The 25,431-nt window shown below is 45.9% G+C and overlaps 2 protein-coding genes across 2 annotated transcripts in view; one reads left to right on the top strand and one right to left on the bottom strand.

The window, feature by feature from the left end:
• Positions 1 to 2,332, top strand: part of LOC139770650 (uncharacterized) — a 38,820-nt gene extending 36,488 nt beyond the window's left edge. Inside the window, exon 22 of the mRNA XM_071702725.1 lies at positions 1,311 to 2,332. Coding sequence (XP_071558826.1) covers positions 1,311 to 1,492 — 182 coding nt within the window. The 3' untranslated portion in view covers positions 1,493 to 2,332. The remainder of the gene's footprint in view (positions 1 to 1,310) is intronic.
• On the bottom strand, positions 2,201 to 25,431 carry LOC139770632 (uncharacterized). The gene is made up of 13 exons (XM_071702701.1): positions 25,148 to 25,431; positions 20,030 to 20,132; positions 18,907 to 19,103; positions 17,504 to 18,635; positions 16,141 to 16,394; positions 15,482 to 15,748; positions 14,894 to 15,070; positions 11,077 to 11,202; positions 9,575 to 9,802; positions 8,847 to 9,098; positions 6,536 to 6,666; positions 4,575 to 4,826; positions 2,201 to 4,488 (listed from the first exon to the last, which is right to left on the bottom strand). Exons 1-12 carry the CDS (start codon positions 25,224 to 25,226, stop codon positions 4,716 to 4,718), a joined length of 3,057 nt encoding a protein of 1,018 aa, XP_071558802.1. The 5' UTR covers positions 25,227 to 25,431; the 3' UTR covers positions 2,201 to 4,488; positions 4,575 to 4,715.

Raw genomic sequence — 25,431 nt, 5'->3', positions numbered from 1 at the left:
TACAACGCAACTGCAGCACTAATAAATATACATTCGGTGGTCATTCACTGGCACAACTTACAATGAGGGGCTAACATCTGCATCGTAACAACGGACCGACGGCTAAGTGCTGTTGGCGCACCACGAAGTAGTTAATGAACAGCTCGAACAGTCGTCGCCCTCTCTCTCTCGCTCTCTGCCGCTCTCTCTTTCTCTCTGGTGTTGCCAGCGTGATTTACATACGCCACGGTTTGCGGCGCAATCTCTTAGGCGCGTTAGAGCCACCGCTTGTTAATAAGACATAGAGAAGAAAAAGGGGGCAACGACAATGCCGGCGAGCTGAAAGCGGTATTTCCGGGATGACGACAACCACTTACTGAAGATGAAACGGAATTGTCTTCGGCTTCTGTGTTAACGTCTTTCATCGCGCTCGCCACAATGATGCGGCCACAATAATAGCAATAACGACACAATGATAATGATAAATGATCGAAAAGTGGAATCAGACCGCATTACCTTACCGCGACTGCCAATTCCATTTTGAAATCCGCTTATCGAATTTTTATTTCGTCGAGATTGTCGCGCGCGCGCGAATTCGCAGCTCTACACGTGTTTTTATTCGTAGAATCCGATATCGGGAGCCGCCGTTTACAACCGTCCGAAAGCGCCGGAGTAACATCGAACATCGACGTAATATACCTTGAATCCCCTTCCCTGCCCTTTGATGCATCAGGCTTTCAGTGTACCTAATCAATCTTGGTAATCTGACGTAGATTGACTTTATATGATTAACGACAGTATACACCCGGTACTTGGAAAGTTTTTGTCCGCCACTTTTACTCTCTCCTTCTCCCTCTGCGTTTCTCCCGTCGCTTTTTCGCAACAACTCTCCGCCAGCATCTGCATTCGGCTCGACTTACGACGCGACGTATCGGCGACGGACTATCCTGGTCCATTTACTTGAAAGCCGACGTCAGTTAAGGCGATTCGGTGGCTGATTACAGCGGTAATCGAAGCTCTCGATGCTTGTAAACTTACGTGATTAATTTCTATTTCGCGGAAGTTTTCTCGTTATAAGTTATGTTCGTACGATTGTTGCGTTCAAATTTGAACGCTATAAACACGCCGAGCACTTTATACTGCGAAGAAATTTCACAATATCAGTTTTACTTCGTGCTCTCTCGTATATTGGACAATATAGGAATATTAGAAAGTATTTATCACACCGAAGATGAAAATATGCCGGTCCTTTGAGTTCAAAACAATATTTCTGGCCATGTATCTCGCACACATGGACGGATACTCGATAATGGGAAAACGTGTGTTCTCAGATCGACACCCGGGCCGACAACAATACCACCCCCTGCGACAGGCGCGGGAGCAGCAGCTGCGGCAGCGGCAATATCGGCAACGCGCCACGAGGACCGATCACGTAGTTTCGCCATCGACTCATTACGGTGCGGGCCGCGTCGAGACTAGAATATTGCCGCCGCGGCATGAATGTTGCACGTAAGGGCCCGTGAACGACACGTAATAGGCGAACGTAAGTTAACTCCGCCAGCTCCCCCATCCCCCTCTCGAGGAAAGACTGTCGTGTGAATCGGCACCTGCGAGCACCTGCGCGTATCCGCAACTGGAAGATCGATCGTAATTAACTCCGGGAAGCGTTGCCTGGAAGAAAATGGTTAACACGGCGCCCTGTAACTCGCGTACCGATATTTTCGTTTCGTAAGCGGTGACGTATTTTTTTCGAAGTGATGTCTCCATTATTCGATATTTTCTTCGCGCGGTTTTTAAACGAGAGAAGATTTAAATAAGCCTATATTAAAAAAGGTAGTGTAATCAGTATACGTATGTACGTATGACTTTCGTCACGTTGCTGAGATTTCTTGGTGGATACTTCAGACGAACCTCGTGCCTCGATCGGTGACGTCGCAGCAGTAGATTATTTCCGCATAGCCAAGTAGATCAGCAATGGAATAAGCTGCCGTCATCAATAATGCCATTTAAGAGTAGATAGATATAAAATAGAGAGAGAGAGTGTCTCCGCGCGAACCGACACGGCGGGCGCGGCGCGCGCAACCGTTTTAATAAGCGATGTCAATAAAATATGCTTTTGTTATGCAGCGGCAACAACGATGCGTGGCCGCGGCCGCGCCGAGCCGCGACGGTTCGCGCGGATCGTCCGGCGACTTTTTTTTGTAATATACATACGTACATGTGTATGTATACACGTATATTTAATACATAAATTTTATACATCTATATTAATATGTCGTACGACGACAATCGATCGTAACAATGATATGCGAGTGACGGTAGAGGAATATTAATAAATAGTAAACGAAATATCCATCTGTCTTTTGCGCTACCGCGGACATGGGGTTGGATCGCACCCTGACGGGGATACTTTTGGAACACACGATAGAGAGAATTATATATAAAAGTTTTCACAAGTATCTTATACATGTATAATTCTACGTAAAAACAAGATTATGTACATCGAGTTTCGAAACCGTGCGAATTCGACGAGAAATTAATTTTTGTTAAGAGAAGACGCAACGAATCATCTCCTTTAAACGTTACGCGATGTTTTCTCATGTTAAATGCGACGCGATTCCGTTCAGCGTGGCGTAAAGTTACACGTGCGATCTGAGCTCATTTTACGGTAGACCGCTTCTCCTTTACCCCTTTTGCGTTACGCTACGATGTCTCGTCGTTTGGTGGAACGCAAAACCGCATCGGGCGCCGCGATTATTAAACGCGCCGGTCGCTACCAGCTTACATAACGAACACTATATTAATTGATCAATGATGCAAACGCGGATTGTTGGTTTCGCGCGCGCGCGCCTATTAATGAGAGCGTGCACAAACACAAGTGTTTGCGTGTTTTCCGTATTTCTCCCGTCGGTCTCGAGACGTAAACAGTAACCAATAATTATTTGCGACGAAAGAAGAACCGACGGCGGTCTCGGTAATTGGGACGCTTTAAGAAATGGGATTTCTGTTGCCTGCAAATACGCGTTTCGCTTGTGCCGGAACGTTGTAATTAGACGGCAGTTAATTATTCGTCGCGCCAACTCTGTAAACAGACCTCTCGCGCAACCGTACTTCGCGGGATTACTTTTCATTTCCCGCACCTCGAGAATTTGTTATTCATCATTTAATATAAAAGCGGAGTTGAAAAGGAGAGAAAAAAAACAATAATATTTCATAATAAGGAGAGAGCAATGATTTATGCAAAACATTCGACGAATTTATGAGTATGCTCTTGGTATATAGTTAAAGGAAGTTCGAAGAAGTTTGAAGTACTAGTTTTACCGTAAGAAAATCATCGTCAATTGAAAAATTACAATTATTCTATTCAGTCAGCGAAACACTAACAAATTAATTCAATAAACAATATTGAACTAACAATAAGTTGTACAAAACAAAACAATATTATATATCACATTGCTTGCTTTTTTAATTTATGCCTCGACATTCGTATTGCGTAAGACATTAAAAAATTTTGCAATTTCAAGACCGAGCAACGAGAGGAAGCAATACTAACATTTGTATCTCTCTTTTTCTCTCTCTTTCTCCGTCCATTTATCTTTCTCTCTATCAACATCCCTAAACATTAGCCTTAAAGCGCGATAACTCATGCAACTTAACACTGCACTGATAATCCGCGTCAGCTCGCTCGGAATATCGGTGCCCGCGTGTGATTTTGATGGCAACGCACGTTGATCCCCCATTGTCTGGCCTTGTCAGCGGGATGCACACATTCGGCGGGAATCTCGTCGCGAGCAAGAAATTCGGTGGCGGGTATACGCCTCCGTACGCGAGACAGCCGCGTTAATTACCACGGAATATATTCGCGAGGAGCGCTCGTCACCTCGGAAGTTCATCGAGAGTTCGCATCGACGAGACGTCGGGCGCTAATCGGCGCCCGTTAATCTCTGTTCAACGTGCAGCGAGACTCGATAACGCGAATTTCGTCCCGTAAAGTGATTACTAACGCATTATGTAGCTGGTAGCTGGCATCATCTTTTCGCGATCGCCACGAAAATTGCGTCGACACGGTGATTAGGGGGAGAAGGCAGGAATGCGCGACAGCGCGTTGATTAACAAAATCAAGGAGGCTTCGCGCGAAAAGTTTTACAGAAATTTCACACGAGGTGCGAACGCGAATTTTACACGAGGCTTCCGCATTTCTACCTGGGAAAGAAGTCCCACCTTCCCCCCCGTCTGCGCAAGACAATGATCTTCGTACAATGAAATGCTTCGTACAACGCTATACGAACTATCGTTACGTTTACTCTATCAAAAAGTGGCAGTCGATGGGAGTTCGATCGCATAAATCTAGCGGCTAATCGTTACGTACTTCCATCCCTGTCCTAAAAATCTTCATTGGCGCCCAAGGTGCCGCGAGTACGCGAGGGGGAAGAGGACTGAGAAAGGGATGCACCGGTACGTGCGAAAGGATATATCCGTTCTCTTTCTCACTGTGTTCCCGCGTGTAACCTGCCGGACAAAACGGAACCCATTACGGGGCCTATGGTAAAGAACGTCTCTGTGCCCGATTCCCGTAACATTTCCATTTATATTACCTTATCGTTATTCTTCCGCACTGCTTCTTCCCTCTTCTCTCCGTCCGTTTCTCTCTCTTTTCTCTCTATATCTCTCTTTTCGTCCCTTTCTTCTCGCTCTCTCGCATCCCTGATCCTTCCCCGTCGCACCTCTCCGGTCGTTTACTCCTGACGAAGGACCACGACGAAGACGCACTTGCTCGACCAACCGGCCTCGTCGCTCGCCTCGTACTCGATCCTGTGGCCGCCGACATCGAAGCGACGACCCGGGCTCTGCGGCAAGGTACGTAAGACGGAAAAATATCGTCGCCCTCGATAAATCGCGGTGACGCGCGACAATAAAGGGCGGAGAGGAGAGAGATGTGTGCGAAATTCGCCACCGACTTCCGGAAAGCTCAAGTGAAAATTACCCCTTCCGGTAGTGAGGTCGCGTGAGAATTTTTGGCACGAGCCGCGAGCGCGGGAATCTCGCTTCCTGGCGGATTTATTCCCAAAATCTCTCTCTATCTCTCTCTCTTCCTCGATTTTGCGGCGGAAAATTACACTTAACTAATTTTACGCTCGCGGTTTTCGTAGCCGCGGAATCGGGCTTTTGCTCGTCCGTATTATGCCGCACCGCCGCACCAAAAATTTACATTATTCATCAAAAAGCACGTTCTAGAATGAATGACGGGGAGCCAGAGTACAATTCGGAAAATATACATATATATATATATGTATATTTTCCGAATTGTATATATATATGTATATATATATATATATATAATTGACGCGCGTCGACAAACAAGCTAATTAAAGCCAGCGAAACAGTACATACATTCCGATATATTCGCGCGTTAATTTCAGATCGGCGTTAATTAATCAGTCATTCGGCGCGCCGCGATTATCGCAATTTGGGAAGGAAATTGTAACGCGACGGGCGTGTTTTCGGTTATTAGGAAAATGTCCGTGATCATTCATTTATTCGAGAACTTAATTTATATCACGCCGGTATCTCTGCCGGCGAATTTCCGCTCGTTTATAAAACGGCAATCTCGATATATCACATCGGGGATAATACATATCACGTAATGGGCATTTTCACACTTGCGGAATATTAATGATTTGCTGAAAATCGCATCCCTCCCAATCCCACGCGATTTATCAAGCCCGCGTGTAACGCGATACGTATCGCCGGTATATGCGTATCGAATGCACATACCGAATACGACAGCTTTTTATGATGCATAAACTTCGATTATCGAGATATCAACCAATTTTTGTTCGCGACGCTGCATGCCCGAATACCCGAGATGGAAATCAAACGTATATCAGATAACATTGATATTACTGGATAATTATGTAGACATCAGTTTATAGAACGGGCACACCGGAATGTCAATTATAATTATTCAGGCGTAATTACGATACCGCTGGAATTGTGCCCGAAACAAACTCGAGCGTTTCATTCATGTTTTCATGACGAGAGCGCGTTAACATAAATTTCACAGATCTGTAACTTATTGTTAGAGGTAAAGAATCGTATCCCCATTGTAATGAATTTAGAGAAAACGAGATTTAAAGTTTTAAATAGGGAAATGGCGTATTTTTTTAGATATAAAATCAAAGTAGCAACTTGTTTTATTGGGTTTCTAATTAAGTAATTTACTGACATGTTTAATAGTACAACTGCCAATGACACGCTGTATCTGACCAAAATTAAGACACTAAAATTTTCGATACAACTTTAGAAAAACATTATCTCAGAAACTAGTAATAAGAGACATAAGACCCTTTACCATTATACAATTCAAGCTCCTGATATATTGAAAAGTGTATTACCCAGACAGCACAATGTCAAAAATCGAGGTATATAAGAAGTCTTAAAGACGTCTTATGTCCTGATTTTGGTCATTATATTGTCCGGGTAACCATTTTGACCAAAACCAGACGTACGATTCTTTATCTCTACGATACGTAGAGGTATATCCATGCCCTTTTACCTCATTATTGCTGATCCGCGTCACCTTGACGTTATCCGTGAAGGTGGGCTCCGTCCACGTGATCGCCGTTCCATTTCTGCCGACGACCTCGATGTCCCCCGGACAGTCTTTGACTTTCGGTGCCTCGCCACCTAGGAGTTGGGGATTAGCAAAAATTGAAGTAACGGCGGACCTTCCGGCTGTGCTCGCGCCCGCGTTAAGCGAGGAAATTGCGGGCCGTGAGAAAACTCGCCTCCTCGCCGAATCGAATCGACGGCGATGTCAGAAAGTTCGATTTCCGCAACGACGTCGAATGATGAATCGGCGACTTGGCGCAGTCGCGAGTGCGCGGCGGAAGGACGGCAAAAGTGGAAGACCGAAGAAGTCCGAAGGAACCGAGGTTCATTTATCGCTCGTCGCGCGTAGCGTGACGTTGGAGTCATAAAACGGGGGGGGGGGGGGTCGGGCGGAGGAGTGGAACGAGCTTAATTCAAGTTTTCCTGCTGCCGCGCGCGCGTGTCCTCCCTCGTAAATACATTTCTCATCTGGACGAGAGGAAACAAATGAACGAAGGGGACGGGAGGAAGGGAATTATGCTCCCTAAGAGAAAGGGAGTATAATTTGATATTTTCTCTCTTGCGTCGTACACTCGTCGGTCTGGAAAAGCTTATTCACGCGCCAAGTCCCCCGCTCGTTACGTTATATACGCGGAAAAAAGAAATAGCGCAGTCGAGTTGCGGACCGGTCCGCGGAATCAGGCCAACGTTTTCCCCGAGAAAACTCGTTGGCTCGAGTGTCAGTGACGAAGCTCCGGAGTTTGCATTAAATTAGTTTCGTCAACTTACTTTTAGGCACACACAAATGAGAGTACACGCTGTACTCTTATAAGATTTCGCGGAGCACCCCCGAGTGCGATCCTTAGAATAACGCCCCCGGTTAAACGAAATCAGTCCTTGCACCGAACACGCTCGGAATGCATGTTAAATCGTCCGCGAGGACTCACTCGAGGAGGTAAACAGCCGGGAATCGCGGATTGTTTCCACCGTTTTTACCAGCAGATTTATATTCACGAAATCCTAGAAATGTTCCTGACGTACGTGTTGCAGGAAAACTGCATTTCTCCAACGTGACGCGTTTCATCTCGATGCAAAATCAAATTGGAATAGCGTCGCGCGACGGGGATGGGGGGGGGGCGGGGCGAAGGGAGACAGCGAGGGTCTTTTTTACGAGTGCGCGGTAATAATTTACCAGTTTCTGCCGCGAGAAGTAAGTTTGCCCGGAATCATATAAGGATTTAACTCGCGGTGCAACGAGCTACCGCGCGTATTTCGCTCACGTCCCGGCAAGATGCGTCAGGATAGACGATGGGGGGGTGTAGGGTTGGGGTGGGACGCACGGCGCGCGGGACCTAATATTCTTAAGACGCATCTGAAGGATCTCGACGCCCGACATTAACGGGCGACGTGGGGAACTTTTGACACGACGACGTTCGTTTACAAGGCCAACGTAACAATTTGCCAACTCGCGTGTGGTACTCTCCCTCTTTTCGCGCGCGAGCTTGTATCACACCGCTTTGTGTTCGCAACGCGCGCGCGAATCCCGAATTATCATCGCCCAAGAAACGGAAACAAGGGAGGAGAATATTTCAATCTCGCGCTGTTAATCATTGAGAAACTGCGAAGTTTCCGCGACGGCTAAATGATGTACGGCCCTCCATTCTGCGCGCTGTAGTTTATTTAAACATGTGTTCCTCCGATGGAATTAGCCTACGTGCTACCTCCCATCTCCGTCCGTTATTAATCAAGATTCGCAGGGGGGGTTCAAGAGACGTTTATCCACTATCTTCCGCAGAGTGCAATCTCTATAATCCGGATTAATTAATGCGGGAGCGTATCGCGGATTACCCGGGTGTAACTGACCCTATAAGTGAACGACCATGTTTTCGGGGAGCTAATATTTGCTGCATGATTTAAACCAACGTTTAACCGGTAATTCGTTTCGGTAAATCGTTTGCGGTGATTTTTACAGCCAATTTCTCTCAAAACGCAGTTATTAACAAATGTGCAAACAGGTTTGAATAACTACAAAAAATCTCTCTGAAAACAAGAATGCCGGCGACGCGATAATTAACTTTGAGAACGTATACATACATATAACATTGTCGGAACGGGGGAAAAGATCGCGATTGGGCAATTACAAATTAATAATTGCTATTTCTGCTGGCGATATAGAGGGTACGGTGATTATCACGAGCGCTCGAACGAGTATCATCGTTAGCGGGGCTTATAGCCCCGTAATACGTCGTTAACACGCATCCGCGCAAATTAATTACCTTTGACGATAATGCGTAATACACAGCTGGCCTGCTTCTTCGATACCGGGTGTCGCGCGAAAAATGTGACCTCGTGCACGCCGGGCTCCAGATTGGCTTCGAGCCGCGTACCCCAGGAAGGCTTCGATCGCACGTATCGGAACCAATCGAGATCCGTCGCCGGTTGATCGAAGGTCACGAACGCCTCGTCCCTGCCCGGCGGTAATTCGGCTACGACGTCCTTCGGACACTCCAATCGGGGCTTGCTGTATCCTGTCGCGAGAAAAAGGACGATATTCCTCCGCCGATGTATATATATCGTGCCAATTTTTCACGCGACAACACAAAAATGTTTTATTTCCTTTTTTAAGGAAAAATACCTACTCCAAATTCTACATGAATAATATAATTTAAAAAATACTCGTCACTAAATCGTCTAGTTGAGAATTTTTAAGTTCCGCCTGTCTTGTGAGGAAAAATAAGAATTCTTCAGATCGCGCAAAAATAACTTCGAAGGCGCTTCAGAGAAACTTGAAAAGTTTAATGAAACTTAAATATTTTTTGAGGACTCGTTGCTTTGCTGAAAATCCAATTGTCTATTAATATTAAAATATCTCGGATTTAGATGTCCGAATGCGTTAAACGAAACCAAGAGACGGGGAGAAAGAAACCAACGAAAACTGTTCCTCGATATTCCTCGCCGATAAATCGTTTTTTTTTTTTTTTTCAGAAAAAACTTCCATACTCACTGACGCACTTTCCGTGCTGCGGTCCGTCCCAGGTGCCGTCGGATCGACAGGTCAACTCGTACTCACCGCGAAGCTGATACCCACGGGGGCACTTGAGGAAGCACCTCGTGCTGGGTCGATTGGGCACTTTTCGCCTGTCGCGCCACAACTTGGACGTAGCTGATCGGGAGCATATTAAGTAGCCGCGATCGACCGGATTTAACGGCAGGCACGCGATACTATTTATGTCTGGAAGATGAAGATTACAGTCCGGGATTATAATCCGTGCGTCGTAATGCAGAAACTCGAATCACCAACTCGAGGAACCACCGAAAGGAAACAAGATAATGCTCGTTATTTCTTAAATTGCAAGAAGAATTTTTTTCACTCACTATAGACCTCAAAGATTTTAAGATTTATTTTTTTAATTCATGATCCATTGACAGATATTATTTCAGACTAATGTGCATTTCTATCAATGTAGATTAATTTTAATCTCGATTTAACTTACTCTTTTTATCTTTTTTTCTAGTTTTGAAAGTTGGAAAAAGATAAAAGTTAAACCGAGATTAAAATTAATCTACATTGATAGAAATAAACACAAGTATATATTGAATTTCGATCGAGTTATCTGTATCCAATTTACATCGATCTCCGATGAGACGTTATTTGCATCAATTTCCAATGTGATTCGATAAACCGGGAATACCTCCTTTTCCTTTGACGCAACATTACGTCGTCCCTTGCGGGGCCCGCGGGGATAAATAAACGATTTTGTGGCTATTCATTGGTGGGCAGATATCGATTGTGTTCGCGCAACTAGGAGCAACCCGCCTCGAACTAACAGCGTGCGTCAATGGCGAGCCTAGCATTTCACGTACGGCTCATAAAGCTCGCGCGGGCTCGGCGCGTAATCTATGTATGTAACGCGCGCGCGTTCAAAGCGGGAACCCTCCACATCGATATTATGTCAGCCACGACAGCCGCGCGAGGCTTCCACGTATCAAATACGATATGTAATGTATGTATGTACATAAGACAGGAATTACAGATGCCAATGCCGGCAGAGGGGAAGGACCTATCGCGGCTGTGACGCGTCCTGGTGGAAGTCGCTCCTGCGTGACAGCTTTGCATAATGCTACCCCTTGCTGGCGGATGCGCCGCGACTACCCGGGTACCGATGCACGTTCCCCCCACCCACCCTCTCCCATTTCCCGTAAACGCACGGCTTATTCGAAATTCACAAAGTTACACATAATTGAAAACGTTTAAAAGTTTACGACAAAGAGGCGGGTGGCGTTGAGCGTTCAACTTTTTCCTGCGGGGAGCGGCCACGTTAAAATCGCTCGACTAAGGGAAGCGTAACGAGCACACCCCGCGTACGTCGCGTTCACTCATCGCATTCATCCGTCGCGTTCACCCATCGCGTTCGATCGTCCGGTGCCGTACCGGAGCGCGGCGGGGAGCACGTCCCGCGCGAAATGAACGAGGGCGCGGAAAGTGATTTGTCAAGGAGCACGTACCTACGCAGGATTTCCCGTCGGATGACAGGGCTTTCTCGTCCCCGTCGCAGGCGCAGAAGAAGCTGCCGTCGGTGTTCTCGCACACCTCGCTGCAATCACCGTTGTCAGCCGCGCACTCGTCGATATCTAAACACAAAAGCCCAAATTTAATTTGCGTCCTTTTTACTGGATCGATCAATTAATTTCTTGCGTCTGAGAGTATTGAAGAAAAAAATAAATATTTCAATGTACATCCATTAATATTATTAGGCACGAAAGATACCCAGCCCGACCATATATTGACACGTTTCCTATTTACCTAATTATCATAAACGGTCATGACTCATTTAATATACATATTTCATGCCAAAATATATCGGAAATATAAAATTTCATTAAGTGCCTCTTTATAACTTTGCTCTACTTGAGCTCGGTGAATTTTCATAAATTACAATTAATATTATATATAATTAACACGGATGATGTATCTTTTAATTAATATAGTTACATCAAAGCGAAATTATCAAAAAATGAATGTTTTGTACGAAATATTTTGTTATCGATTATATTAATATTACATTGTATCTCTCGTTATCTCTCAGACTTAATCACTTTTCATTTAGAAGTCATTCACGTCATGTTGTTGCGATACACATCCTGCAATTGATTAGGAGGCTATATAAATGATCTCGTAGACGCGAGTTATCTTTAATCTAAAATCGGCTCGGCGTAGTCACGCCTTCGGGCGAGAGCGTCACGACTGTCAAACGATCCGTCTCTTAACGGATCGGACGCGGCCGGCGATCGTTCGCCACATCGTTCGTCGAGACGAACGTTATATACAAGGCTCCTTTCATTCGCGCCGTAATGACCGCTTCACCGGCGATCTCTCTCGCGTTCTTTGGCCCTCGATCTGTCTTTCAATCGTCGGCGAGATTACGTTAAATTGACCGAAGTGGCCGAGTCGCTATTGCCCGGAGCACTCTCAATGATAGCCGAGAGCACTCGACTTTCGCTGGGCTTTCACGGCTTATAAATCTGCGCGCGGAAACGCATACAGGGTGTCCCGTAATCCCGGCTCTCAATCCTGTAGCAACAAACTCGGAGATCGGTTCCCTTCTCTCCGTTTTCTGATTAATTAAAAACCGAGACTTTTAGGTTGGCCGCCGTATAAACTAATCGTATTCGCCGCTAAGTGAAGTTCATCATCGTTTATCACCGTACAATTTTTATCCCTCGCTCCTCCGTTTTAATCCCCACATTTTGCGCCGCGATAAATCTTCCAATATTCTTTCCCCGTATATGAAAACGCGAGCAAGAACGTGGGGCGCGGCTCATTTATTTATTCGGGAAGAGCATATCGTGGCCCGCAAGAACTCGCGCCCGATGCGACGCGACGGGCAGGATCAGCCCGCACCGAGACCGGAACGCTGAGCAAGAATTTCTTTCGTCGGCGTTCCAGTTTCTCCCCGAGAAATCCACCCGAGCGTTCTTTCAGCCGGGCACCCCCTTCTTCTCGCGCACACGCCGGAGATTGTAAGATTATCGCGATAGTCTATTTTTCGCCGGTATACATAAACGGTACGCGCGTCTCTCTCGCCTTTTGCGGGAGCGAAATTAGAATTTCGCTTTGACGCCGGAATACCGGGGGATTCTCATAAACGTGACATTTCGCAGGGATTCGCGTGTATTTACGGTTCTTTTATCTCCCTCGCGAGGGAGGAGGGAAGCACGAAACGTGTCACTTCTTGTTTTAAAAGGAGGGACTCTCTTAATACTCTCGCCGATCGTTAAGACGATCCTTACATCGTCCGCGAACGCGTGGATTTTCGTATAGCCGACGCATTTCCGCCTCGGGAGGGCGACTCGTAATGTCAATCATTTATAAAATGCCGTTCACGTAAAACTTTCCTCCACCCCCCGAGGCTATTTAACGACCGAGGTTGTCGTGGAAAAAGAAGGCCGAAATGGATTGAATTCCCCTGGAATAAGATTCGCAAACCGCGTCTGTCTGTATCAAACGAGCTGTAATGTTCTCGGTATTGACCACCGCATCAATTGTAATTGAAGGATTTACGCCCCGGGATTGGATTGCCAGTTTACGAGCCTCGGCGTGTGTCGCTGGCCGTATCGGGAAAAGAGGGAGATGCATCTCTTCAACTATTGTTGTGTACTTGGAGAAAGAAAATACCGGACTGGACATCCTGTAAATGTGCAGCGGGTATCGATACGCCTCCCCTCGTTTAGACGTCAATTAATCAAACGCGCTACACACGAGTTATCTGCGATAACAAAAGTTTCGCGCACATACGAAAAGCTTTTATTATATTATCATGACAAATACGCGCGCGCGAGTATGAGGAATCCACGGAAGCGTATTTCGTATAAAATGCCGATAAAAGCGCCGCGTTTTTCCGAGAGCGCGCTTGTGCGCGTCGGCAAAACGGATTGCAGTAGGGACTGCATTTTGTGCGAGCCGTTCCGAGATATTCGAAGGTATTGGGGGAGAAACTCGCGGGACTCCTAAGAAGGTTACTCTCCCGAGGAATGCACGATTGGCGGAAAAGAAAAGGCTCTCTCTTTCTTTCTCTCTCTCTCTTCTTCTCTCCCTTTCTCTCTCTCCATCCGAAAGTAACCGATGGTGATATAGGTATCGTCCTTGCGGGGCTGTGGGGTTACGATTCGACAGTACTTCGTTCGCCGTCTCGCGGAAAAAGGAGAGAGAGAAAGAGAGAGAGGCAACTCGGATTTCCTCGAGGAAATACTGAAGCTGCCGCGTGCTTTCGTCGGGATCGTACGGGAGAATTGTCCGAGAAGTTCGCGATCGAAGGAACTTAAACGACGCGAGCTTTGCGCGAAACGAAATATCCGCCCGCCGCGACAAAAAATATTACGGAATGGTGTCAATCGCCAAGCTCGAGAAGAATTCACGATTTTACAAGTGAAAGTTGAGAAGTAAAAAATAAAGAATAAGAAAGACATAACGAAAGAATTAACCCTTAGAGGCTTTAGGTCTATATATAGACCTAGAATCGATTTCAACGCTCATTCACTTAAAAAATTAATGTTTTTGAACAATTTAATATTAATTATTGGCAATTTTTCTAATTCTATTATATTCTTCAGTTTTTTCTATCCCTATCTCATGTATAATTTTTTAAAATTTGGTTGATTACTCCCAGAGTTATACGCGATCAAAGTTCTAGTAAAGTATAGCCTTTAAGGGTTAAAAGGATGTATAAATGCGGATTATAAATTATTTTGAGAAGAAACGCTTATGGGGAATAATGGTTACTGACAAAGTTTTCGTGTACACGTCGCGGAAGGTCACATCTCCATTCCTAACGGTAACACGATGCTCTCCCGACTTATTAACGAGGACTTATTAGCTTAACTCCTGACTTGAGCAGCCGTCCTAACACGTGCAAATTTGCAAAGTGGATTCATCCGCGCGCTATAATTCGTGCGCGTAGCTGCATCGTCTAACAATAAACTCGGGGATGCAGTCAGACGTGATGTGAGTCCCGTTGAAATTATATTGCCAAAATCTCGTTTTGACATTTTGACAGTTTGGGTGGTTCTCAACAAAAGGGAGACGCGACGAGTTTTCATAGAATTGTCGAGAATTTATTGCCGGCTATTAATCACTTTTTAAAAATTAATAATATAAGAATTATCCTTCAACGCTGCGCCTGACTATCGGACACAATTCGTCGCGTTGGAACGGCAGTTAATCTGAGGGTCGCATAAATTAACACGCCGACAAGATGAATGTCCCCCCCCCCCCCCCTATATTCTTGAGGACGAAAATCGGAGAATTTTCCATTATCTGACTCACCGATGCACCCGTGGGAAGTCTTCTCGTAGCCCGGCAGGCAAGTGATGGACAGGCTGTCCAAGATCGGCTGATCCTTCAGCTCCATAGGTTGCGCGCATCGATAGGAGCCCGGGGTGTTAATGCACCCGTAGCGACACAGCTCCGTCTGAAGATCCGGCACCGAGCATTCGTCCACGTCTGCGGGAAATGATCGCCATTTGTCAAGCGTCTCCGATACGTTCCCTACGAAAGCGTCGCGCCGAGCGAGAGATTCCCGCGAATGCTCCGCAAAATCTGGCCTAAGTGCGTTCAGCGCCGGTTGAGATTCATCGCAAAAATTCAATCGCGTCAGTCTCGCGTAAAATACAGCGTCTCGAGTTAATAGGTCCGCTCTATCTAGCTGAACTCTTTACACGGTTCGTCTTTTCTCCTCTTTTCTCCAATGCGAGAAGAAAAAAAGGAAAGATGAACCGTGCAGGAAGTTCAGCTAAAAAGAACAGTCCTAATGTCTCGTGGAGCTATAAACCAGAAAAGGAAGCAATATCGAATTGCAAAGTCGAAGTTTACGAGCGAAGTTTTAATCGATCGTTGACCGATCCAATTGTTCACCTTGGCACGTCTTCCAGTCGTCCTCGAGCATGAAGCCGTCGGGGCACAGGCAAAACACCCGGCCCATCGTGGACAGACACGTGTGGGAGCATCCGGCGTTGTTAACGCTGCACGGACCCGTGTGCCTGTCACGCTCGCACGTGTGATTGTCGGCGGCCAGCGACGCGTCTTGCAAGCCCTCGCAGGAGCACTCGTATCCTCCTACGAAATTTCGACAGGTGTCCTGGCAGGGACCGTGACCGTTGTTCAGTAAACACTCGTTGATGTCTGCACAATAAACGTCGTGCGTTTAATCCGCCGCCTGCCGCGCGTTTTGCTCCGCGCAGAGGAGCGTAATTAATTAACTCCGCGAGATACTTTGATGATGTTTGAACAAGACAATTACTACTCCAGGATCGCTTTAATTGCGATAAACAGATGGCGTTTGCACGAGGGAAATGAGATATCGAGGTAAGGATTCGAAATGAAAACCAAACTGAAAGTAAAAACATCTAAAATGTATATATATTTTAAGTCAGGCTTGTACAGACTGAAATAAAAGCTTGACGTGAAATAAAAACTTGGCGCTCTGCGCGTGGACGGAGTTCGCGCATAAAAATATATCTGCGAAAATAGCGTCCATTAATGATAATTACTACGTATGGCGAAATCGTGCTCACCGACGCATTTGCGGCCGTCCAATCTGAATCCCTCGTAGCAGGAACAGACGGGACGCCCGTTAATTTCGTTGCAAACGTGCTCGCAGGATGCCACGGCGCATACGCCGTTCGGGTTTTGCTCGATCTCGCACTTTGGCACCTGTCCGACCCACTGACGATTCCTGCAGACTAATCGGCTCGCGGAGGATACCATACGGTAGCCCGGCACACACTCGTAATCGGCTTCCAAATACTCGTGCCCCGGGGTCGAGGACCTTTGTAATTGTGACGCGAACGCCGGCGAGTTATTTTTACGATGAAATTCTATTTTCTCAGGTAGGATCTGTGGCATTAGCGCTAAATGGGAATCGGGATATATTTTGATTTTAATTTGAAAGAGCGCGTCATCATGGGAGGGAAGGCTTTGCTGTCGCGTTTCTCCGGATTTGGAACAAATTAATTTTTGTCAGTAAATTCTCGTTGACCGTCAATATTAGATGTTTATCAATTAGATGAGATATGTGTTCACTTTAGCTGATTGACATTTCAATTAAATAGAAACCGATTTGAGAATTTGATTGTACGAAATTAATGTCGTTCAGTCGTTTCTGAAAATACCTCGTACATGGTTTATGCTAGCTACTTTTTTAATCGTTATTTTGAATAGATCTGACACATTAAATATTAAATTATGGATGAAAATATATACAAGATAAAAGAGTACCTTACATATTTGATTATTTATTCTCATTTAAAAGTGTCACGAAGAAAAATGATACTGTCACATTTTGGAATCGAATTAAATTCGTCTAAGTTGTTGTCCAATCACTTCTATTATTCGTTAATTAATGAAACATACATCTATTATGCTTTATCGACATTTTGATCTAAGTCGATTTGTGAAAAAAAATCGATTATTAAAATTAACGTCTGGCGTCACAGGAGATACTTCGTACACAATTCAGCTAGCGAACGTAAATCCAATTGACTCCGTTGAATCTCGGCTCCAAGATTATACTGAACATTGGATTACAGATGATAAAAGACAGGAGGGTGCTTACTTTACATATTTGATCGCTGCATCTTCATCTAAAAGTGTCACGGAACAAAATTTCGCTATCGTCTTTAGACGTAATCTCATCTAAATTCCCAACGATTTTTATACTTTTTATTAACTAACGGAATATACCTTATTTTGATTTGTTTCGATCGAAGAGAGGTTTGATTTGAAGAGACGACTTCGGAGAGTCTGATTAAGATTAACGGTTGCACCGGGAGACACTTCGTGCATGGCTTATGCTCCATAGCGTTCGCGTAAATCGTTTACACCGGGATTAATACCGAGCATTGAATTATGGATGATAGAAGGTAGGAGAGCACTTACTTTACATATTTGATCAGCGCGTGGCGAGATAGAGGCGCCGGCAGGAACGTCCCGTTTATGCAAGATAAGTCCCCTTTCGTGCCGCCGTCGTCCTGCAACGCTCCCGTTACGCCGGTGACTTCCGCGTTCACGTCGCCGGTCTCCTCGACGCTCTCCTCGGAATTAATTATCGGCTTCCTCGGCGGGTGTGTGCCGGAAGCGCGACGGATCGGCAGCTCGTCGTAGCGCGGCAACGACAACGGCTTCAGCCGCGACGTCATATACGCGTTGTAGTCCTTCAGGGTCCTCTCCAGCACCTCGTTCTCGAGATCCAGAATCGGTAGGTCCTCCTCGGTCCTCGAGTAGCCCAGCATCTTCTCGGCGTCGTAATGCGAGCTCCCGAAATCGATTTTACCCTCCCGCGCCGCGCTTTTCCCATCGACCTCGCTCAACTCCGCGCCCCGTCCGACCGATTTCTTCGGGGCGGTATCGAAGATACCGTCATCCAAGATCGAGGGATCCTTCAGGGCGGATTTGGAGATCTCCATTTCGAGCTGCTTGGAGAATTCCCTCTCCACCGTGTCGGCCGCGTAGACACCGCGACGCGGCGTCGTCCTTATCAGCCTGCTCGTCGTCTCGAGTGTCGGGCGACGTTGAAGACTCGACGACGTCGTCGTCGTGTCGGTGGCCTCCGTCAGCGAGGCGCGATCGACGGCGACGCTCGACGAGTTCTCGATCGCCGGCTCGGACGTGTTAATCCCGGCGAGGTCGAGTTTTTCAAGGATACGTCCGCTCAGGCCGTCGTGCGTCTTTCTCTTGCGCTTCGACGATCGTCGCGCGACGTCCTGCCGCCTGTTGTTCCGCCGCGTGCTCTTCCCGCTTCTGTCTCGCTCCTTCCGGTCCTTCTTTTTCCGCTTTCGTCGTTCCGCGCGGGACTTTCGCGCCTCCCGACTCCTCGGCCGCGACTTCGAGAAGGGGTCGTTTCTCTTCCGTGGCGATCGATCCCGCTTGCTTATCTCGTTCTCGCGACTGTCCTCGGTGATGTCGTGCACGCGATCCTTGACACCGGCACCCGCCAGTCCCTCCTTGCTCTTACGACGCTTTTTGCGCGTCCGACTGCCGAAGTTGCCCTCTTGCTGCTTGCTCGGGGTCGCTGTCGAACAGATAGCGAAGGTAGATCTTCAAAAACATGTCGATCGGATACTGGGCGTACGTGAGCGATTAATAATCGACGAAATTTTTGCCATCCAAGCTTGACGCGATACGGAAACAAGTGTTTACGTTGACATATGGAAAATTTCCGGAATAACGTGATTCGCTTAGAAACGGATATCGTATCTCACTCCCGCGAGCATTTTCACCTTGCCGCGGTCCGATTTACCGGGGATATACGTTAACATTAGGGAGACGACAATTTTACTTACTGACATTTACGTCTCGCCGAGGCGGAATTTTCGCACCATTTTCTGACAAAAGGAGGTGTTTGTCCTCGCGTTCATCGCCGCGGGCCTCCGCTTTCGCTTCCGCTTCCGTCTCCTCCTGCTTCTTGATAATGCCTCGCGACGAGAGCGTCCTTCTGTTTTCCTTGAGAGCCTCCATTCCCTCAAAAGATGCGTCCCGGCTGGCAGATAACAACAGTTCTAACCATCTTTGCTCTCGCAAAAAACAAAGGATCCAGGGAGACGCTGCTTAGTCTACTAAATAAATTATCGAAAGAACAAAGAGGACCTTGTCGCGCAATTTCAACGTTTCAAGACTAAAAGATCACTTAAATTAGAATTTATTCCAAGAGAAGCCAAGGTATTTTTATATTTATGTAAATTCGTACGGCTTACTTACTTAAAAAGAAGAAAAATAATAGGACATCGGGCATATGTATGAGAACATAGCGTGGATATAAATATAAGCTGTACATAAAGTGAAGAAAAGAATACCATTAGCAATCCAATCTTTTCCTGCATTCCGTCCTTAATGTTACATAATTAATTGTCGATCAATTGATAGTATTTTGAAACGGCACTTCTTTTGACGCTATCATTTCGACACATCTTTGCGATCTACTCTGTTAAATTCACAGTGTCAAATTATATTCAATTTGAGTCATTTTCAATCATTCCTATTGTCAATCATTCGCCACTGCTCCTACTCAATATATCGTTAATTTAACTAAAACAATGTTAATTTAACTGAACTAATGGAGTTAAAATAATAACTATAATAATAATAATTTCGACATACATAATAATTAAAAAATAACGAAACGTTATTTAACTCGAAGTATTGGTTTAAATTTCACCCTTTAATATTTAACAGTGCGTATAATTGCAGCGTAATTTTATTACAGAGTCTCCTGTGTGATATCCGACCGGATACGCAGTTTTATACGACAAAGCATATGTCATTGCGAATCGAGTGGATCCACCCGCGTGAAGAGCCTCGTTTCTCGCGTTTCCTGCATCGCGTTACGTCCGGTAGATAGGTTCGACGAAGAGCGAGGTAGCTTTTACCGCTTCGAGGAGATCGTCGATACGCGCGGCGATACTTTACCTATACTGCCGATGGGTTCCCAAAGTGTGCGAACCGTCGCCGGAACGATCCGATCCCATCCTGTCTCCGGACGTGCCGCGTGCCCCGGCATTTTGGCAGAACCCTGTAAACACGAGCAAACTTAAGAGCGGGCTCGATTGGCCGTGGCAGGAAAATAAGGGTGAGCTAGACTGAAGAGGGAAGGGTTGGGCAAAGGGTCGTTCTTCCCGCGGCGGTGCATCTCCGCGGGCGATGCAGGCAGCGAAGCGAAAATGCGGAAGTTCTATTGTGAAGTTTGTCGGAGCCTCGTGCACACTTGTGCCACGAGTTCGGTCGAAACTTGGGCTGTTACCGCAATGAAACTACGCCACGCGGAACCGCGGAAGTCATCGGTCCCCCGCCCGTCATTTCGCTCCGTCGAGCGAACCGTCCGCCGCGCCGTCGATATGGAAATTCTTTAATGCGCGAAGACGGCGATAAAATCGAGTTGATGGGAATGCACGAGAAAGCGGAAGGACGGGCGAGAAATATCTTAATTTCTCGGAGAATGTGCCTTAGACGTCTGCAAGACGTCTTTCAATTTTTTTTTTTTTTCGACGTTCGAGAATGCAACCGGCGCCGCTGAATGCGAGGAACCTTTTACGAAACTCTTTTCGGAGAGTAAGCGCACGCCGGGAAGTAATTTCAAGTGATAACATCTCGTCCGTGTTCCCCTTTTAGAAATTTTCCCTCAATGAACTCGCGATTTTTCCACTCGCGAGGCGTAATATGGATTTCAGTGCGCTAACGAAGGGGATGCCTATGGGATGCCCGGTAAAAGTTTCACGGTAGATTATACTCGAAACTTTTTACGAGGCCCTCGATTCGAGAAGAGGCGGGGCCGGCCGCATTTTCCCTCGCCGCGTTGCCGAAGAAAGCTCGTCGAGAGAAGCATCCTTGACTCTAATCTAGGCGATATCAAGTGGCAATTGGTATAATCCAGCGATAATCGACTTTCTCCGTTGTTACCGCTGTATCCGAAATCGTTAACGAACGCAAGTACCCGCCCGAGAGGTATCTCATCAAAGGAGATATTATTTTGCAGAGAGATTTCATGCAAGAGTATTTTGTGTCTACATCTAAATAATATAGGTATATACGTCAGATTAAATTTGAACTTAAAGCTGTAAATAAAATTCTATCCTGAGTTCTCTGATATGAATTACAAATAATTTAAATTTACAGGATATCTAGGAATTGATCAATTTAGAGAAATTGTAATAAATTTATACTCTGCTCGATATCCGCAATTGTTACCTTTGGGAGTCTTATTTCAATCGTTTTCGGCGTACCATCGGAGAAATATGAAAGAGCAGAATACGTACACACACGCGCGCGCGCCAAGGCGAAATGAAGAGAACTGTTCCAACTCTAGAAACAATTAAAGCGAGCAACTAAGCTTCGCCTTAGGCAGCAGAGAGTAATTCGTTCGTTTCTCTATCGTAATAAGCGACCGACCAGGAGTGGTGATTCCGTCGCGAAAGTTTAATTAAATTCAATCAGTGGTCAAACGACGTTCGCAGAATATATTTCACCGAAGGTAAACCGCGCTGCTTTTTGATTATTATCATTATGACTAATCAACGCGAGTACATAAAGAATGCGTGATGTCGGCACGTTCTCGATTTACACGTGTTTACGCATTCACACCGCCGCGCGCTGCAAATACAGCGGTTTTAGGGGGAGCTGGTTTTGAAGCTTTAACGGCAAGCGCCTGCCTAAATCAGCAATCGGGACGCTTGAATGTTTCACGTTTATTTTCACATTGCCTCGACAAGAATAACATAATGTATGACACATTATGCCGGCGCACGAGCGTGGACGTTGAATAAATGAGTACATTTCGGTGAACGGCGCGCACACACCGTCACCCGTGCACCGGCAATTTTTCATTTGTCGCGCTCGCATACACATACACGTACATACAACGGCGCGGCGGTCGTTTCCTAGCTCGACATTCCGCGTCTGTAATATTCACGGGTCATCACCTTTAAAGTTACATTCGCGTTTTCGCGAGCCAACCGCCCGCGCCCGGTCCAAGGCCCGGCGGTTGCGAACTCTCGAGTAGTCTGGTACGCGGAAGGTACTTCGGGAAGCGAATCTGAATTTCGGATCGCGCGACGCGATCAATTTTTGAGCGGGTACGGACAGGAATAATTTCGAATCGAGACGCATAATCGCGGCGCGCTTTGAATAAGTTCCGGTTGTAGAGACGCGAGAGAGAGAGAGAGAGAGAGAGAGAGAGAGAGAGAGAGAGAGAGAGAGAGAGAGAGAGAGAAGACCTTGGGAAAGCCTGCCTGCTCGGAATTTCCCGGCGAACACCTGGCAAACCGCTTATCGTTCACCTGCGATAAGCTCGACATCGTCACAGAGGGGAATTTCGCCATCAGCTCATATCGCACTGATGCGCGGAGCGTGGCCTCGTCTCGTTGATCCCTTGTCAATTTTCGCTCACGACACACGACGCTAGGGACGACGAGATTACCTCCGGTAATGTTGCATCGCCAATCGAACGAAATGAATTTCCGGTGCACCGGAGTTCGGCCAATAGAACCCTCACCCTCTCCCTCTCTCTCTTTCCCTCTGTACCTAAAAGGTAAAAGGATAAATAATCCCTCTCCGAAGAATATTCCCGGCGATCGATGAAAAACGGCGCGGCGCGCTTCCCATAATTATTCCACATTATGCACTAAGCTCGCCCCCTTCGGCGGAATAATTCATTGAGCGTTTGACGGCTGCCTACGGAGACGAGTATGAGAAAAACCGATTACGAGGAGATTATGTTACGTCATAACTGTGAATTATAGATCTTGCGCGAGAGTATTATTAATGGAAATGATTATGAATTACACAAAGAGAGTGTATTTTCCGTTTCTTCACATTTATGCACGATTATTATAATTTTAATCAAGCAATAACACGTAACAGCTGTCACGCGAATATATTTTTCGAGCAACACGAAATATGCAGGTACGCTTCGACCGCGCTCTAAATATTTAGGTCCTTCTCGAATGCGTTTCCAAGTTTTATGCAACGTTCCTTGCGATATTCATAAACGATATTACTCCATTTAAGCCGTAAGCGGAGCACGGCAAAAATGAGTAAAAAGTACAACAGTAGAAACAGTATGCACGCGTTTCATCCCCCGTAAATCTTGCGCCATTTTGTTAATCCTGTTCTGCGCGGAGAATATGCAACGACGTAATTACGTGCAAATGTACCAACCGCGCGAACAACCGCATAAATCGTAAACGAGTTAAGTGGTGAAGTTAGATTGCCCGGCGCTCATTGTTTTTTCATTGCTTAAATGGATCACATACGTAGAGAGCCAGTAAAAGAGAAAGAGAAAGAGCGAGAGGGGGAAATCCACTTAATGTTAATTCGTAAATCTGCTAATACGCGTCCAGCGGCAAAACTAATTACATCACGCTATAGAAAAGACGCTGGGGCCGGGGGGGGGGGGGAGGGGGAGAGCCCGGGCTGGCATTTCATTGTGATTGCACGGTCCACAATGCATCGTGAAAATTAACAGACCGCGCCTCAAGTCGCTCTCCGCTCGCGAGACTCGTATATAGAGACGGGAAGCTGAGGTTGGAAATGGAGTTTCTCCTGTCGCGCGACACAGCGAGGCTCCCGGAGATGTAGTGGACTATTTTTCACTTTTAAGATATGAGCCATCGGGCGGAAGGAGGTGCGGTATAAAAGGCATATTCCTCGCGCTTTAAGGAACGAAAATACGAAAAGGATTTAATGTAAGATAGCCCGCCTCTATTACGCCGTTCTTCTCCATTTCGCCCGCGGAGCGCGGGGCGGAGAAGACGCGGGTCCGCGATGCGGGAGGCATATTCTTCGCGCTTTGAAGAATAAAAAGTAACAAAGGGATTTAACGTTAAAATAGCCGCCCCATTACGTCGTTCTTCTCCATCCCGCGCGAGAGAGAGCCCGAGAGATCTTGCTTTAACGCTCCCGAAAACAATTCGTCGTCCTTAGAATGTACGATTTATCGCTGACTCGTACTACTGCTCCGCGCGCGCGACGCGACGCGACGCGATGCGACGGTTTTCGATTAGCGGACAAACCGAATTGCACGATCATTCTCCGCGTGTTTTTTGCAAGATGCACGCGACGCGAGATAAAGCAATTAGAGGTGGAATCTCAGTCGGCTAATTCTGGACGGGAATTCGTAACGCGGTTTTAAAAACCATGAGACAAAAATTTGCATATTGTTACAGTCTCTTAAACGTTCTTTATTCATGGCTCCACCTCTCCTTAAAATACGAGGCAAACGTCTCGTCTCGGTTTTTTAAGCTTTATCTCGGACGTATTTCTTTTTTTTTTGTTTTTTATTCTCTATTCTTCAGGCACGCCATATAAATTAAAACGCAGACACAGGCTGACGTGCTCAAGATTGAATCATCTTGCATTCTTCGAAGATTGATCACTGAAATGATTACCATTCGTAAAAAACTAGACAACCCAGTGAATCATTATATTTCATTAATTCTATATATATCGGCTAATCTTTAAAATATGTAACTATGTTTATTGAACAACATAATGTATATAATTATAACTATTGTATATTAATATATATGTTCTTAATTAACATAATTCATAGAATTATAGAAATTTGAGTAATTTACATTTGAGTAATGATAACAATTTAGCTAATTATTACTAAAAGAGACAGAATTAATAATTTCATTCGATAACATAGTTAAAAGTACTTATGATTATAAACGATTTGCATACGTATACAGTTAAAAGTTATTGAATTTAATAACTGTTCATTGCAGGAATTTTATTTAACAGATTAATAACGATATAAAATATTGCGAGCAAAGAATGTCCAATAAATGTGAAATATATATAAATATCAAATATGCGTACCAATTATACATTTATCATATAAATACGTTATTTTTATACCAAATTATACTAATATAAAATAAAAATTTGAACGAGAGTCCTGTCTCTGCGAATAATAATAAACGATGTCCCGATATTCGGGAAATATTTCTCCAAGAAAATAAATTCTGGAGTATCTTCCCATTGGTCTACAATTAAAAAAATAAAAAAAACAATGAAAATCGTACTCACCGAGCGGCAGAGCAATCGCCACGAGAAACAGGACGGCACAGGCGAGCCTCGCGTGGCTCGCACGTTTCTCGATGCACATAACGCGACGTCGTTCACCCCGGCATCCGAATAAGTATTATACTCGTACCGTGTCGCGCGGCCGCTCGCGTGGCTCTGAGTGTACCCTCCTCGTTAGATTTCGAGTTTCGAAACGCGCTCCCTCCCCTTCCCTGCCCGCCCACCTCGCTCTTCCTCTTTCTCTCGCCCGCTTCAATTTGGTCCCGCGCAGCTCTCGGATGCTGCGA

Source organism: Temnothorax nylanderi, unplaced genomic scaffold, assembly GCF_030848795.1.
Source record: "Temnothorax nylanderi isolate EJ_2023f unplaced genomic scaffold, tnyl_v1.0 TNYL_tig0031_pilon, whole genome shotgun sequence".
Lineage (NCBI taxonomy): Eukaryota > Metazoa > Arthropoda > Insecta > Hymenoptera > Formicidae > Temnothorax > Temnothorax nylanderi.
This window is presented reverse-complemented; position numbering and strand designations above follow the sequence as displayed.

Coding starts and splice junctions, on each gene's coding strand:
- LOC139770632 (XM_071702701.1), bottom strand. CDS start 25,226: ATGTGCATCGAGAAACGTGCGAGCCACGCGAGGCTCGCCTGTGCCGTC. Junction 20,133..25,147: donor GGCGATTGCTCTGCCGCTCG/GTGAGTACGATT, acceptor TCGTGTTTACAG/GGTTCTGCCAAAATGCCGGG. Junction 11,203..14,893: donor GACTTCCCACGGGTGCATCG/GTGAGTCAGATA, acceptor TTTTGTGTTTAG/ATATCGACGAGTGCGCGGCT.